At 34.5% G+C, this 18,575-nt stretch overlaps 2 protein-coding genes across 4 annotated transcripts in view; one reads left to right on the top strand and one right to left on the bottom strand.

Moving 5' to 3' along the window:
- gpr34l (G protein-coupled receptor 34 like) overlaps window positions 1-18,575 on the bottom strand; it is a 224,102-nt gene that overhangs the window by 126,547 nt on the left and 78,980 nt on the right. The window lies entirely within an intron of this gene.
- Window positions 1-18,575, top strand: part of gabrb4 (gamma-aminobutyric acid type A receptor subunit beta4) — a 115,738-nt gene that overhangs the window by 55,629 nt on the left and 41,534 nt on the right. For both annotated transcript variants that reach the window (XM_087301939.1, XM_087301938.1), the window contains exons 3-4: window positions 4,472-4,539; window positions 17,617-17,837. In XM_087301939.1, the coding sequence (XP_087158065.1) occupies window positions 4,472-4,539; window positions 17,617-17,837 (289 nt within the window). The remainder of the gene's footprint in view (window positions 1-4,471; window positions 4,540-17,616; window positions 17,838-18,575) is intronic.

The following is an 18,575-nucleotide window of genomic DNA, read 5'->3' as shown; positions in this document are numbered from 1 at the left end:
GCATCTTTGCTTCTAAAAATGTGAGACACAATGAAAAAAAGTACATCATGAAGTACGAAGGTATCTATACACAGTCACTGAGCGTTTGTAAACAGAAACTTGCAATGAAACCCTGCTTACGAGCTCTTCTGATTGGTTCATCACTATGGAACTAACAGTGATGAGCAGCCCTGTTTTTGGAAGACATTTGAACTTAAACTGAATCTTTATCCTTGAATATGCACTACTTTACACTCGGCTGTTTGTGAGGTTTGTGTTTTTAGTGTGTTTTATGATTCTAGATATTGAATGTTTCATCTATTTTGAATGTTTTACTTTTATTGCTATACAAAACTATCTTTTTTTGGTGTGACACGCTTTAAGAATTAAGTGTTAAAGGCACTTTAGAAACAAATTATTATTATTACTTCACACAGTGTCCTGCTATTTTATTCTACCTGTCAGATTATGCTACCAACACTGTATTCAATGTAGTTAAAGAAGCTTGTGGCCATGATGTATTGCAAAATGTCGAGTGAGAGAATATTATTGTGTGCATGTATAATTTTGTAGTTTGAAATGTTAAAAATCTAATAAAATGAAAACAGTTTAGACTTGGCCTAACCCTTTTCTTAGAATTCATTCACAATGAACGCATCTTTGCTTCTAAAATCCTGAGGCACAAAGAAAAAAAGTACATCGTAAAGTATGAAGGTATCTATACACAGCCATTGAGTGTTTGTAAACAGAAACTTGCAATGAAATCCCGCTTATGAGCTCTTCTGATTGGTCCACCGCTATGGAACTAACAGTGATGAGCAGCCCTGTTTTTGGAAGACTTTTGAACTGAATCTTCATCCTTGAAAATGCTCTACTTTAATCTCGGCTGTTCGTGAGGTGTGTGTTTTTAGTGTGTTTTATGATTATGAACGCATCTTTGCTTCTAAAAATGTGAGACACAATGAAAAAAAGTACATCATGAAGTACGAAGGTATCTATACACAGTCACTGAGCGTTTGTAAACAGAAACTTGCAATGAAACTCCGCTTATGAACTCTTCTGATTGGTCCACCGCTATGGAACTAACAGTGATGAGCAGCCCTGTTTTTGAAAGACATTTGAACTTAAACTGAATCTTTATCCTTGAATATGCACTACTTTACACTCGGCTGTTTGTGAGGTTTGTGTTTTTAGTGTGTTTTATGATTCTAGATATTGAATGTTTCATCTATTTTGATTGTTTTACTTTTATTGCTATACAAAAATCTTTTTTTTGGTGTAACACGCTTTAAGAATTAAGTGTTAAAGGCACTTTAGAAACAAATTATTATTATTACTTCACACAGTGTCCTCCTATTTTATTCCACCTGTCAGATTATGCTACCAACACTGTATTCAATGTAGCTAAAGAAGCTTGTGGCCACGATGTATTGCAAAATGTCGAGTGAGAGAATATTATTGTGTGCATGTATAATTTTGTAGTTTGAAATGTTAAAAATCTAATAAAATGAAAACAGTTTAGACTTGGCCTAACCCTCTTCTTAGAATTCATTCACAATGAACGCATCTTTGCTTCTAAAATCCTGAGGCACAAAGAAAAAAAGTACATCGTAAAGTATGAAGGTATCTATACACAGCCACTGAGCGTTTGTAAACAGAAACTTGCAATGAAATCCTGCTTACGAGTTCTTCTGATTGGTCCACCGCTATGGAACTAACAGTGATGAGCAGCCCTGTTTTTGAAAGTTGAAGATTTTTAAACTTGAACTGAATCTTCATCCTTGAAAATGCACTACTTTACACTCAGCTGTTCGTGAGGTGTGTGCTTTTACCAGTTTAGACTTGGCCTTACCTTCTTACTTATATTTTAACATGACTATCAACTTTTAAATTAATGTCTAGAGTTAGCCAAGATACATAAATTCATTCACTTCTTTAATAACTTTATTTTTAATCAGCACATCAAATTTATCCCTACGGGCCTATGTCTTATAGAGAAGGACATAGAGACTGTTATTAACTTATTTTTTTCTTGAGGAATGTTTTAATAAGCAACAGTAAGATTTTGTGTATATTAAAGTTTTTACATGAAACTACGGATGACAATAATTTTGAAAGTCCATATGAGTTATATAGATAATAATAACAACAATACTACTAATAATAATAATAAAATTAAAAATAATTCATTATTCATTCATTTTCTTTTCAGCTTAGTCCCTTTATTAATTTGGGGTCGCCACAGCAGAATGAACCACCAACTTCTCCAGCACGTTTTTACGCACCTTTAGGCAACATCCACACACTCATTCACACTCATACACTATGGACACTTTAGCCAACCCAATTCACCTGTACTGCATGTCTTTGGACTGTGGGGGAAACCGGAGCACCCGGAGGAAACCCACGAGAATGCAGGGAGAACATGCAAACTCCACACAGAAATGTCAACTGACCCAGCCGAGGCTCGAACCAACGACCTTCTGGCTGTGAGGCGAAGGCACTACCGACTCCGCAACTTGTAGACTGTAAAAATGAGTCTTGACTACAAAACGTACCCTAGTAACGAATTTCAGTATTTAAGTGTGGACAGCGCCCTCTAGTGGATTTGTCATCTGAAACGTACAACAAAATGTACCACAAGTAACGTATTTTAATCACAAAAGTGTAGACAGCGCCCTCTAGTGAATTTGAAGTTAATTGAACTTATTTGAATATGCTAATTAGGTGTCAACTACATTTTTTAAAGTTACACAAAGTTTACCTTAATATTTTAGTCAGTTTGAGTGACTGAAATGGAGATGACTAGAAAAGTAAACTGGTAACACTTTACAATAAGGTTCATTAGTTAATGCGTTTATTAACATGAACTTATCATGAACAACACCTGTACAGCATTTATTTTGATAGTTTTTGATTATTTTGATCATCATAATTGAACATTTAATAATGCATTATTAACATCCAAGTCCATGCTTGTTAACATTACTTAATGCACCATGAGTTAACATGAACTAACACTGAACTACTGTATTTTCATTAACTAACGTTAACTAACATGAACAAATACAGTAGTAAACGTATTGTTCATTGTTTGTTTATCTTAGTAAATGCATTAATTAACATTTACTAATGAACCTTATTGTAAAGTGTGACCAGTAAACTAAAAATATAGATTTTTTACAGCGTATTTGGTGTAAACGCTTCATCATGAGTCGTTTTTGTCCCATTCTCATGGATTTCCACGTTGTAACAGTTGTTTCGCTTCCAGTTTCTGGAACTTGCTTAACACAGACATTCTCACTCGCACCCACACGCACAAACGGCAAATACCGCCAATGTTTACAGGGTTGTTTTTCTCGTAGTCTCAGACTGAACACCCACAGTCTGTTCACTGACCGTCTGATGCACACAGAACTGGAAAGCTTGATTTTTTTATTTTTTTATTTTTTGGATCTGGCAAGCTCAATTGTGATGAAGTGATGACATGAGTGAGTCTGTCTGAAAGCAAGACTGTTTACAAGGTTCCCAATTAATACGAGCTGTAGAGATTTAAATAATCACATGATCTACAAAAGTTCATCTGGTTAAGTGTAGTTTTCATTATTATTATTCTGAAGCACTTCCCAGCATGCACACAACATCAAGACATTAATATTTGGTTAGATTTAGGTCATGACGTCAGATAACCAAAATGCAATGTCTAGTCAGCGTCTAAGGACAATGTTATTTTGACGTCCATTCGTGACATTAAATTACGTTGACATTCAGTTGATTTTAGGTTGTGTAGAAAAGTGAACAAAATTCAACATCGGATAGACGTCAGTGTGTAACATGATTACACGTTGATATTTAGTTGATTTTAGGTTGGTCATTGAACATTGACGTCTACATGACGTTCTGTTCTGACGTTAACCCAATTTTCATTTACAAACAAAATCCAACGTCCCATATGCCTGCCGGGTTGTTACCAACTAAAATTCATTCATTTTCATTTGGCTTAGTCTCAAATCTATCAGAGGTCACCACGGTGTAATGAACTGCCAACTATTCCAGCATATGTTTAATGCAGTTGATGCCCTTCCAGCTGCAACACAGTGTTAGGAAACACTCATACACTACGGCCAATTCAATTTATTAAATTCCCCTATAGTGCATGTGTTTGGACTGTAGGAGAAACCGGAGGAAACCCACGCCAACATGGGGAGAACATGCAAACTCCACACAGATATGCCAATTGGACCAGCTGGGGCTCAAACCAGTGACCTTCTTGCTGTGAGGCCACAGTGTCGCCCCACCAAGTAAAACATAAAGTATAATTATCTCTAAGCTGAAATTCATGCCCTGGGGAAAGGTTTACGACTAATTATTTTTCCTAATTCAGTTTATTTTTGGAGTCTTAAACTTCGGAATGAACCAAACATGCAAAATCCTCTGATCTTGTGGTTTAATGACGCTTTATTAATGTGATTTTTCTTTGTGTTGTCTTTAGGTCCTCCAGTCATCGTGGGAATGAGTATAAATATCGCCAGTATTGACTCCATTTCAGAAGTCAACATGGTTAGTGACACTGATTTTGCTTACTTGTTAGTTGTGCTGATTGGGTTTGTGCTGATGTCAGTGATAATATGGTACTTAGTTGAAAGCATTACTGTGTGGACCAATAAAGCAGCACTAAACAGAAAAATAAGGTCATGTCTACACTCACACGTTTTCATTTAAAAACACATGTTTTTTCTTTCCTTTTCCGTCCACACTGAGATGACGATTTTTAGAAAACAAAAGCATTTTTTGTTGTTGTTTTGAATTGTTTTGGTGTGGATGTCCATTTTAACGGAAAGAACTAAAAAAAGAATAGTGTGGACATTTATTTTTATTTTTTTATGAAGATGCCATTTACGGGTGTATATATATATATATATATATATATGTATATATATATATATATATATATATATATATATATATATATATAGAGTCATAATTATTAGCCGCCCTTTGATTTGTTTTTTCTTTTTTAAATATTTGCCAAATTATGCTGAACAGAGCAGAGACATTTTAATTTTTTAAAACACCATTTTAAGGTGAAAGTGATTAGCCCCTTTAGGCTATTTTTTTTTCCGATAGTCTACAGAACAAACCATCGTTATACAGTAACTTGCCTAATTACCCTAACCTGCCTAGTGACCCTAATTAACCCAGTTAAGCCTTTAAATGTCACTTTAAGCTGTATAGAAGTGTCTTGGAGAATATCTAGTAAACAATGTGCTGTCATCATAGCAAAGATAAAATAAATCAGTTATTGGAAAGGAGTTATTAAAATTTTTATGATTAAAATTAGATTTATGATTAGTGTTGAAATAATCTCTCTGTTAAACATAAATTAGGGAGAAAAAATGGGGCTAATAATTTAGGGGGGCTAATAATTCTAATAATTCTGACTTCAACAGTATGTGTGTATATATATATATATATATATATATATATATATATATATATATATATATATATATATATATATATGCTAATAATTTAGGGGGGCTAATAATTCTAATAATTCTGACTTCAACAGTATGTGTGTGTGTGTGTATATATATATATATATATATATATATATATATATATATATATATATATATATATATATATATACTGTATATATATCAGAGGTCGCGTTAATCGAATATTTTCCGTCATTGACAGATTTTTTTCAGCAGTGATGGAAAAATCTGAAGGTGATCCGTCATTTTGACGGATTATGCTGAGGGGGATCTATTGTAATTTGTTGCTAACTGTAATTCCCACTCCTGTCCAGCTGATGGCGATTTGTCTCTTGTAACCTCTGCATAGTTGCAAAAATAGACAAACCTGCCAACACTCCCGTTTTTCCCGGGAGTCTCCAATCTGGATGCAGCCTTTATGAATCTCCTGTATTTCCGACCCATCTCCCGGAAAACTCCTGGAAATCCAGGAATTTTTACAACCCTCTCTGTCAAAATGACGGAAGTTGAGAAAGTCTAATGCGACCTCTGAGCTATATCACACGAGTAGCAGTGCGATATGGCTTTATATCAGCACTGGTGCGTTAGCATACGCATTTCAGCACTGCCTTCATCAGGGCAATCGTTACTGTGATGAAGGCAGTTCCTTACTGAAACCCGTAAGTTTGTTTGAGGTTTAGCCATGTGATTTTTCAATTTTAATGATTTTTAAATGCTTTTTTTTCACATTTTTCCAGTACCTTGAACTGATTTTTGTTGTTGTTTTGATGAATCCCTTTCCTAAAGAGCACCGACCAAACATTTGAGCTACCACTGAGCGCTTTTTGTTTGTTTTTAAATTAACATTCAGCACAATCTTTACATTCTTAACCCACCCAAAAACTAAACCTAACTACTACCTTAATAACTATTAATAAAGAGTATGTTAGGAGCTAAAAGTCATAGTTAATGATTTGATATTAGCAAGAATCGTCCCATAAAATAAAGTGTGACCAAATACTGTCCTGCATTACATTTTAAAAAGGATTTATTGCTCTATTTTTTAAGTAACATCCCACTTGTGTTTGGTTTCTTGAGAAAACATGCAGTGCACGTTTTATGAAGTCGTCACTGTGTTCAGTAGGAAAAATGATCAGTATGCATGATTATGTATAACCGCGGTCATGACCAATTATGTAGCACCAGTAGACCTTTTGGCTTCGGACCATCACCTCAAGTTAAACGCCACCCTGGAGCCCTTAAAAAGCAGTTTACTTAAAGAGCAGTCGTCTACATTTCTGCTGACAACTCCCTATACGTACTTACCGCCGAGACCCCATGCGGACTCAGTGCATTCATCATTTCTTCATGCAGACTCAGGGACTTTGCTTTTTTTATTAGTGCTTGGGCTTCAATGACTACGGCCTCAATCCAGAAAAAAAAAAAAAAACACCCCAGAGAGGAGAAAGCTGCACCTGGATCAGTTGTTATTGTCTGATATTAATGGGTTGGCAGCAGGAAATATGATCGCATATTAGAGTTATTATAGAGAATTTCTTATAGAGCAAAAGTAATGAATATAAGTCAGAATTGTTTTGTATGCATTCATTCTTTTCCACTGCATATTAATTATTTTGGTAAGATGTTTGGTTGTTGTTAAATTTGTGTACCTGGTGGGACGCCAAGGCAATCGGCCTACAGCCTCATGCCAACGCACGCCTCCCACCAGTGCTGATATACAGCCATATCGCACTGCTACTCGTGTGATATTGCTCATATATATATACATATATATATATATATATATATATATGTATATATGTATATATATATATATATATACATACATACATATATACATATATATATATATATATATATATATATACATATATATATATATATATATATATATATATATATATATATATATATATATATATATATATATATATACATATATACATATATATATATATATATATATATATATATATATATATATATATATATATACAGTTGAAGTCAGAATTATTAGCCCCCTTCGATTTTTTTTCTTCTTTTATAAATAATTTCCAAATGGTGTTCAACAGAGCAAGGACATTTTTACAGTATGTCTGATAATATTTTTTCTTCTGGAGAAAGTCTTATTTGTTTTATTTTGGCTAGAATAAAAGCAGTTTTGAATTTTTTATGAACCATTTTAGGGACAAAATTATTAGCCTCTTTAAGCTATATTTTTTCTTGATAGTCTACAAAACAAACCACTGTTATACAATAAATTGCCTAATTCCCCTAACCTGCCTAGTTAACTTAATTAACCTAGTTAAGCCTTTAAATGTCACTTTAAGCTGTATAGAAGCGTCTTAAAAATTTGTAGTAAAATATTATTTACAGTCATCACGGCAAAGATAAAATAAATCAGTTACTACAGATGAGTTATTAAAACTATTATTTTTAGAAACATGTTGGAAAAATCATCTCTCCCTTAAACGGAAATTAGGGAAAGAATAAACAAGCGGTCTAATAATTTAAGGGGGCTAATAATTCTGACTTCAACTGTATATATATGAGCAATATCACACGAGTAGCAGTGCGATATGGCTGTATATCAGCACTGGTGGGAGGCGTGCGTTGGCATGAGGCTGTAGGCCGATTGCCTTAGCGTCCCACCACGTACACAAATTTAACAACAAGCGTAAAATAACATGGTGATTATTGAGTACATAATGTAAAAATAATATTTAATAATATCGTCATCTTTTAAAATTTAATAAATAGCCTGTAATTTCACTGTTGCGGATACACACATTGCAATATCGATGCTCAAAGCATATATTGTTCAGCCCTAATATATATAACATTGTGCATCATATATTTTTACACTGGGCTTTTGGGTTTTGAGTTAGGTAAATACACATAAGCTAAAAGCAAAGAACTCCCTATAAAAAAAAGGGTTTAAGAGAGTTTAGCATAAATATTATACCCCTTTTTACAAGATATAAAATAAGTCTATGATGTCCCTAGAGTGTGTATGTGAAGTTTCAGCTCAAAAAAATCCACACAACTAATGTGAAACTGACCGTTTCAGGCTTTGGTCCTAATTGTGGCATTTTTTAAGCTGTTGCTTTAAATTCAAATGAGACTGTGCTCGTTTCAAAAGAGGGCGGAGCTACAAATGCTTGTGTGTCAGCATAGTGGCAGATTCAAATACAGGACTAACGTCCTATGCAAGTGAGGGAGAGATGGTCACTAGTGGGCGGGGCTTTCTCTATCTGATGACATGTACAAAGAGAGAATGTCAATCAAAGTGTTTCTGCAGACTGTTTTAGTCAAGTCTGATTATACACAATAATATTTATTAATGTTTACCATTAGAAGCTGGTTATATTCACATACTTCTGCCACACAATTGTGTTTAAACCTCCTATAAAACAGATTTTAGCATAATAGATGCCTGACTCTATGTGTTGTGAAACTCTGGTGCAGGCTTGTGGCTGCTGTACATGTGATCTGCTGTCAATCATGTTTTATACAAGATGGCAAAAGCTGATTCCGCAGCCAGTGAGATTGATTACACATTAATCTTCTCTGGTTTAGTGCGCAGTATGAGCTGATCCTGCAGATCTTATACTCTTATATCCAACACAGGCTCATTGGAAAAACATGCTTCAGTCTACATTTTTGTTAAACACACTTCAACACACGTGTGAATGCAGTTAGTTGGTGAAAGAACACTAGGGGGATGTATGACGACCACAACCTTTGCTCCTTTTCACATTAATGATATTCACAAGGACAAATCCATATGGTTTGTAATGAATACTTTTGCGTCACCTATCTATACATTTTCTAGCATGGTCAGTTTTCTTGTAGCTCACTTTGTAGGGTGTTGTGCTGCAGAGCGCCCGGGTTCAATTCTGGTGAAGCACGCTACCACAAAACGAATAAAAGCAATGTAACATCATGGGAAATCTATGTATATTTGTCTTGCATCTCCTTGTGAAAACACTATTGGTTGGGAATACTAAGGGTTTAGCTTAGTGGTTCACTAGGTGATCTGTACGACAAGCTCCGCCTTCTCAGGATGTGTACAGAAACTATGTGCTTCTGAAACGTACAACATACCCAAAGTAACCTATTTCAGTTGCAAAAATGTTCACAGCGCCCTCTAGTGGATTTGTCATCGGAAGCGTACAACAAAACATACATTAAGTAACCTATTTCAGATCTGCAAAAATGTTCAGGGAGCCCACTAGTTGATTTGTCATGTGAAACGTGCAGCAAAACATACCCAAAGTGACGTATTTCAGATTGGCAAAAATGTAGACAGCGCCCTCTAGTGGATTTGTCAGCTGAAATGTGCAACAAAACATAGCCCAAGTAGTGTATTTCAGTCACAAAAGTGTAGAAAGTGCCCTCTAGTAAATTTGTCATCTGAAACATACAATAAAACACACCCCAAGTGGCGTATTTCAGTGTAGACAGCGGCCTCTAACGGATTTGGGATCCGAAACGTACAACAAAACGTACCCTAAGTAACATATTTCTGTCATAAAAGTGTAGACAGCGCCCTCTAGTGATATTTTCATCTGAAACAAACAACAAAAGCCCCAAGTAGTGTATTTCAGTGTAGACAGCAGATTTGTCATCTGAAACGTACAACAAAATGTACCCTAGTAACGTATTTCAGTATTTAAGTGTACAACAAAACGTACTCTAGTAACGTATTTCAGTATTTAAGTGTGGACAGCGCCTTCTAGTGGATTTGTCATCTGAAACGTACAATAAAATGTACCACAAGTAACGTGTTTCAGTCACAAAAGTGTGTTCAGCGCTCTCTAGTGGATTTGTCATCTGAAACATACAACAAAACATACCCCAAGTAGTATATTTCAGTGTAGACAGCGGCCTCTAGCGTATTTGTGATCTAAAACGTACAACAAAACGTACCCTGGTAACGTATTTCAGTATTTAAGTGTAGACAGCGCCCTCTAGTGGATTTGTCATCTCAAACATACAACAAAACACATCCCAAGTAGTGTATTTCAGTGTAGACAGCGGCCCCTAGCGCATTTGGGATCTGAAACGTACAACAAAACGTACCCTAAGTAACATATTTCTGTCATAAAAGTGTAGACAGCGCCCTCTAGTGAAATTTTCATCTGAAACAAACAACAAAAGCCCCAAGTAGTGTATTTCAGTGTAGACAGCAGATTTGTCATCTGAAACGTACAACAAAATGTACCCTAGTAACGTATTTCAGTATTTAAGTGTACAACAAAACGTACTCTAGTAACGTATTTCAGTATTTAAGTGTGGACAGCGCCTTCTAGTGGATTTGTCATCTGAAACGTACAACAAAACGTACCCTAAGTAACATATTTCTGTCATAAAAGTGTAGACAGCGCCCTCTAGTGAAATTTTCATCTGAAACAAACAACAAAAGCCCCAAGTAGTGTATTTCAGTGTAGACAGCAGATTTGTCATCTGAAACGTACAACAAAATGTACCCTAGTAACGTATTTCAGTATTTAAGTGTACAACAAAACGTACTCTAGTAACGTATTTCAGTATTTAAGTGTGGACAGCGCCTTCTAGTGGATTTTTCATCTGAAACATACAATAAAATGTACCACAAGTAACGTGTTTCAGTCACAAAAGTGTGTTCAGCGCTCTCTAGTGGATTTGTCATCTGAAACATACAACAAAACATACCCCAAGTAGTATATTTCAGTGTAGACAGCGGCCTCTAGCGTATTTGTGATCTAAAACGTACAACAAAACGTACCCAAGTAACGCATTTCAGTATTTAAGTGTACAACAAAACGTACCCTGGTAACGTATTTCAGTATTTAAGTGTAGACAGCGCCCTCTAGTGGATTTGTCATCTCAAACATACAACAAAACACATCCCAAGTAGTGTATTTCAGTGTGGACAGCGGCCCCTAGCGCATTTGGGATCTGAAACGTACAACAAAACGTACCCTAGTAAAGTATTTCAGTCGCAAAAGTGTAGACAGCACCCTCTAGTGAATTAGTCAACTGAGACGTGCAGCAAAACGTACCCTAAGTAGCACATTTCAGATTCACAAAAATGTTCACAGCGCCCTCTAGTGGATATTTCATCTGAAACGTGCAACAAAATGTACCTTAAGATTAAAAATTCACATTGTCACATTCAAAACCATTGTAATTGTGACTGAGTCTATTTACCTGCACACAAATACACTTAAATTGGTACTTAAACTACAGTGCTACCATTTATTTATTTATGTTTTTACCACTGTTGCTACGTAAGAACTCAGCAGAATGTTACTGAACTGTTTGTCCCTTTGGATTTACCATTAAAACTTGATGAAGTCTGCCACTGATACAATGAGTACATGCTGCAGTTGAACTGGTTTCCTTCTCAAGATGCAATGAGAAGTTCCCAATGTCAAATATACTGTGCATAGTACTATTAAGTGTGACTAACTGCATGGAAAACAGTAAGTTATACAATAAATAGCATTTTAGACCTGTAATTTAGGAACGATGAGGATATATACAGCATATAACCTGTGCAAATGCCTGAGTTTGTCTATGGTTCATCACTATGTGTCAAATATTTATACGGCTGATCTGAAGTCAGTGTTGAGGACTGCAGTTTTCATCAAGACAGGTTCAGACATGGCTTTTTCACAGGCAGCATCTTCACCTGACTAAAATAAACGCAGTCTAGAAGACGTGTGAACACTGACACTGCGCTCAGAATACATTAGCTCCTCATTTTTTAGGGAAGGAAAAAAAAATCCCAACTAAACGCTTCTTTCAAAGAGGCACTTTGAAGATTATGCATTGGGCCGGTTCATTTTACAGCTCTGACATTTCTCACTGTCCAGTTTCGCCTCAGAGAAGAAAAAAGGTTGATGAGGTAATCAAAATGAGGCTGAAAATTTGGCTACTGGTTTAATATATGCTTCGCTCAAGTGTTCCAAGTTCCTAGAAGTCATTAATGTGAGACTTCAGTAAATGATTCACTGATTCAAATGATCTGTTCAGACTGAGTATTCACAATTAATTGATTCCAATGATTTGTTCAGAGTAAGACTTCACTAAAAGATTAATTGATTCAAATGATCTGTTCAGAGTTAGATTCCAGTAAACGATTCACTGATTCAAATGATCTATTCAAAGTGAGACTCCAGTGATTCATTGATTCAAATGTTTCATTCAGAGTGAGAGTCCATTAAACAATTAACTGATTCAACAGATCCATTCAGAGTGAGACTCCAGTAAACGATTCATTGATTCAATTGATTAATTCAGAGTGAGACTCTAGTGAATGATACACTGATTCAAATGATCAGTTCAAAGTGAGGCTGCAGTAAGCAACTTACTGATTCAAATGATCAGTTCAGAGTGAAAATCCAGTAAACGATTCACTGATTCAAATGGTCAGTTCAGGGTGAGACTCAAAGTAATGATTCACTGATTCAAATGATCAGTTTAGTGAAACTCCAGTAAACGATTCACTGATTAACAATGATCAGTTCAGAGTGAAACTCCAGTAAGAGATTCACTGAACCAAATGATCAGTTCAGGGTGAGATTTAAATTAATTATTCACTGATTCAAATTATCTGCTCAGAGTGACACTCCAGTAAACGATTCACTGATTCAAATGATGAGTTCAGGATGAGACTCAAACGAATGATTCACTGATTCAAATGATCAGTTCAGAGTGAAACTCCAGTAAACAATTCACTGATTCAAATGATCTGTTCAGAGTGAAACTCCAGTAAGCAATTCACTTATTCAAATGATCAGTTCAGAGTGGAAACTCCAGTAAGAGATTCACTGATTCAAATGATCAGTTCAGGGTGAAACTCAAATGAATGATTCACTGATTCAAATGATCAGTTCAGAGTGAAACTCCAGTAAACGATTCACTGATTCAAATGATCTGTTCAGAGTGAAACTCCAGTAAGAGATTCACTGATTCAAATGATCAGTTCAGGGTGAGACTCAAATTAACCATTCACTGATTCAAATGATCTCTTCAGGTGAGACTCAAGATAACGATTCACTGATTCAAGTGATCTGTTCAGAGTGAAACTCCAGTAAACGATTCACTGATTCAAATGATCAGTTCAGGGTGAGACTCAAATTAATGATTCACTGATTTGAATGATCAGGTCAGAGTGAAACTCGTGTAAATGATTCACTGATTCAAATCATCAGTTCAGGGTGAGACTCACGATAACGATTCACTGATTTCAGTTTCAATTTTTATGTGCACTATTTATTTATTTATTTATTTGTCTGTCTGTCTGTCGTTCATTCATTCATTCAGTCAGTCATTTATAAATGCTTTGTTTAATATAAATATTGCTTTTAACTAAACTTAATAAGAAGCCAAATACAGTATGAAAGACGAAGGCAACAGAAATAGTGAGGAGAGACATAAAGATCTGATCTGGTTTTCTTCCAACTGCAATCCCTCCATTTGTGGCCACTGGAGAATTGCCATCCTGTTCCAGGCGGAAGGTTTTGTTTTAATTTGTTTTGCAGTATTCACTCAAGTATGAAGTTCCCTTTTCTTTACTTTTTCTCCCTTCTTTTTCCTCTACAAGAACGAGTGTGTCTCTTTGATTTATCCATCATGAAGGCACCGCTGAAAGTCTTTGTTCTGGGCTGTTTTGAAGATACAGTAGCACAAGCTCCTCGGTCGGATGTTTTGTTGTACTTCCCTTTCCCTGGACATTCAGAAATGCAGAGAAAGTGCTGTGATAAATCTGAAAGAGCCAAAAAAAAAATAATCTTCTGAACTAAAGATTCCTAGCCTAAAGCTACAGCTATCTAAGAACACAATATATAGAAAAACCCTTAGAGAGAACACACACACATATATATAAAGCTCAAACACACTGCTTCCTTGTGTGACAACATTGGAAAATCAACAAGCCTGAATCAACAACAAAGCCTGATTACAATTAGCTAAATTAAATTACACTGGGGAAAAAATACTAATGTTTGGAGGCATGTGCTGTGGTCTGATGGAGCTAAGATTGAACTGTTTGGCCATAATGACCAGTGTTAAGTTTAGAGGACAAAGGGGAAAGTGCACAAGCCTACGAACACCATCCCAACTGTGCAGTATGGGGGCGGCAGCATCATGTTGTGGGGCTGTTTTGCTGCAGGAGGGACTGGTCCACTTCACAGCATAGATGGCATCATGAAGAAAGAACATTATGTAGATGATTTTTAACCATTCTCGCTAATGAGGCGCCATGTAAATAGTGTAAAAATCTGTCATGCGTCCACCATGGTGGGATGCATATGACTCTTAGAGTCAATGGGAGATGATACTCTGATTGGTTCAATGCATATTATGCTAAAACACACTCATAACTCATTAAGAAAATAAGGGCAACACTTTTAGATCATGTGCCTGGTGCACAGACTATTTTTCCCCTCCTTAAAATAGAAAAAGTGGATTCTGTGTTAAAATAGAGCACTAGATTTTGACCTGTATTTGGTTATTTTTGTTTCTTATTAATTGTTTATCAGTTCCTAAATGTAAAGAACATGTGATGCTACAACTATAATCTGTAAACAGGGGCCTTGTAGTTTATATTGATATGGAATCAAATAAGTTATTTTAAATCATGCTGCACAATAAAATGTTGGCGTATTATATTAGACGAGCATCTGTGCAAAATGCTGCATCATTAAAGATGCCAATCCAGTCCTCCGACCGTGATGAGTCACATCAGTGGATCTTAAAAAGTGTCCTTAGCCAATCCTGTTTACCGTACATCCAAAAGCCACTGCTCACACGGGCATAATCCGATCGACGCCACAGAGTTTTGCTGCTTATTTAATCAATACCAGTGTTGGTACATCTTAATCCATTTTTAGACTGTTTGCATCACCTGCTCATTCAAAGGAAACACTTTGATCTGTCCTGAGCAGACGCCACTGGAATGTCTTGTTTGGTTTCTTAAAATTGCTTTTAAATGTTAAAGGTTTGGCTGATGATAAGGCATAATAATAATAATAATAATAATAATAATAATAATAATAATAATAATAATAACAATAATAATAACTATAATTGTTATACTAGTACTACTACTAATAATAATAAGAAGAAGAAGAATCACCATAAATAATTAATAATAATAATAATAATAATAATAATAATAATAATCACCATAAATAATAATAATAATAATAATAATAAATATTTATAATAATAATAATAATAATAATAATAATAAAAATAATAATAACAATAATAATAACTATAATTGTTATACTAGTACTACTACTACTAATAATAATAAGAAGAATAATAAGGACCATAAATAATTAATAAAAATAATAATAATAATAATAATAATAATAATCACCATAAATGAGTAATAATAATAATAATAATAATAAATATTAATAATAATAATAATAATAATAATAATAATAATAATAACTATAATTGTTATACTAGTACTACTACTAATAATAATAATAAGAAGAAGAAGAATAATCACCATAAATAATTAATAATAATAATAATAATAATAATAATAATAATCACCATAAATAATTAATATTATTATTAATAATAATAATAATAATAAATATTTATAATAATACTAATAATACTAATAATAATAATAATAATAATCATCATCATCATCACCACAAATAAATAAATAATAATAACAATAATAATAATCACCATAAATATATAATAATAATAATAATAATAATAATAAATATTAATAATAATAATAACACTTTAAAAATTTATATTATATATATATATATATATATATATATATATATATATATATATATATATATATATATATATATATATATATATATATATATATATATATATATATATATATATATAATATAAATTTTGAAAGTGTTATTATTATTATTATTATTATTATTTTATTTACTCTTATGGCTAAATCTATACAAAATGTTGACTAAATTAAAACTCTGTCTTTTTAATGAGTTCAATATATAATACAATAATTAACGGCAAGAAGCAAGTATATGAAACAAAATAATCAATAAAACAACAATGTATAATTATTATGTAAAACATAATAGCTGAATTACTTTGCAGTTCCATTCAAATAATACATCAATATCAAGTAAACGTTTGCTTTTCTCACAATTATACAACACTATTTCAAAGTTAAGATGTTGACCAAATGAAACTTTTAACTAAATCACTTTGGCAATAAATGCTTTGTAAAATATTATTAATAGGAATGATGATTCATTTCCTTTGGCTCAGTCCATTTATTCATCAGGGGTTGCCACAGCGGAATGAACCACCAAGAATGATGATATGAAATAAAAATTCAATAAACAGTAAATAATATACTAATCGTGTAACATGGATTAGTTCAGGTTAATTTCAGTTGCGTTCACATTCACTACATTATCATTTAACATGGATCTAGATTTTTTTAATCTTTGCCAGCTGCAGCTATGTATGATTTCAGTGTAAAATTGATCAAAATCAAAAGTATTTTTGTAATTTTGGCTAAACTAACTTTCCACAAAAAACAGAACTCACAAGAACACATTGATTGCGGCTTAAAGCACACATGAAATCAATACTAAGCATATTGATTTGGTCCAAAGATGATTCCTTGGATTCACTCATTTTTTTTTACGTTAGTGGTTGTAAACAAATATATTTGGGCTAAATTTAAACAAACAAATTAAGTTGAACATTATTATTATTATATTTAATTTGTTTGATAAATTCAACACAAATAAATTGTGTGCAACAGTTCTGCATGCAACACTTTTTTCAGTGTCTGAGGTATTGGGCGGGGCTAACATACTTAACCACGCCCCCTCCAGCTGTCAGTTTTGGCAACAAACAGAAATAGTGTGGAAGAGGAGTCTGTTAGGTTGTAATATCTCCTCCCAAACCCTTTTCCCTATCTTTGTGAATAAAAACGCCTATTTTACATCATCCAATCAGCTCGCAGTAGAAGAAAACAAGCCACGCCTACTGTTTTGTCATTTAATATTCCATTTCTCTAAGAAATGCGTCAAACTATGAAAAAAAAATGGTTGCAGCTTCCAGTTGATGCAGATTTTAATTCTCATGCTGTCTGTTGATTTTGCAGGACTACACCATCACCATGTATTTCCAACAGAGCTGGAGGGACAAGCGCTTGGCCTACGCCGAGATGGCGTTGAACCTGACTTTGGACAACCGTGTGGCGGATCAGTTGTGGCTCCCGGATACTTATTTCCTGAACGACAAGAAGAGTTTCTTGCACGGAGTGACGGTGAAAAACCGGATGATCCGCCTCCATCCAGACGGCACAGTTCTGTACGGACTGAGGTAAATGCCATCATTAATGCTGTGCTGGATAATGTACAGGGGTGTATTCCAGAAATCAACTGACTTACACCTTACTACATACAACCTTAACCATCTGCAATGTCGATGTGCAGAATATCTATTTTAGAAATGCTTTCTATTTCTGTGATGTCGCAGCAGAACAACAGCACAAACTACTATGGCAATGATCACCTCAGGTACTGATTATGTGCGTTATTCAGTGTTAAGTGCTCCCAGTGTGAGTTTAATGAGCACCGTATGAAGTGTGCGAATTATACATGGACGATTGGGGGGTCAACTTAGTTACTTAGTTTGTGTAATACATGCTTCAGTGAATGTATTTATTTAAAGGGCCATGAAACCCCCTCGTTTCAGCAGGGTGTTTTCACACCTCTACTTTGGAAAAAGTCAGAAAAGTGGGCGTGTCCAGCTCTGTTTAGGGGGGAGTGTCGGAGGAAGAAAAGAGGCTTGGTGTGGGAGTGTCTATTTTGGCGCGCTGACTTTAAGAGTCAAAACACACAACCACAGCAGACAAAGTGACTGTGTTTACATGGACATCTGTAGTCAAATTATTTGCCAAATTATTAAATGGTGAACTTTAACTGCAGTTTGGCTCTTTCATTCAGGGAATTCAGTCATGCCCCTCGCGACAAACGTGATATTTGATTCGAGGAGCTGCTCTAAGCGTGTATTTTCATGCAATGTTTGATACCGCACGGCGAATGAGAGAAAAAAAAC

Source organism: Danio rerio, chromosome 21 (genome assembly GCF_052040795.2).
Source record: "Danio rerio strain M-AB ecotype USA chromosome 21, GRCz13ab, whole genome shotgun sequence".
In the NCBI taxonomy this organism is placed as follows: domain Eukaryota; kingdom Metazoa; phylum Chordata; class Actinopteri; order Cypriniformes; family Danionidae; genus Danio; species Danio rerio.
The sequence above is the reverse complement of the archived record's forward strand: the minus strand, read 5'-3'. Positions and strand labels throughout refer to the sequence as shown.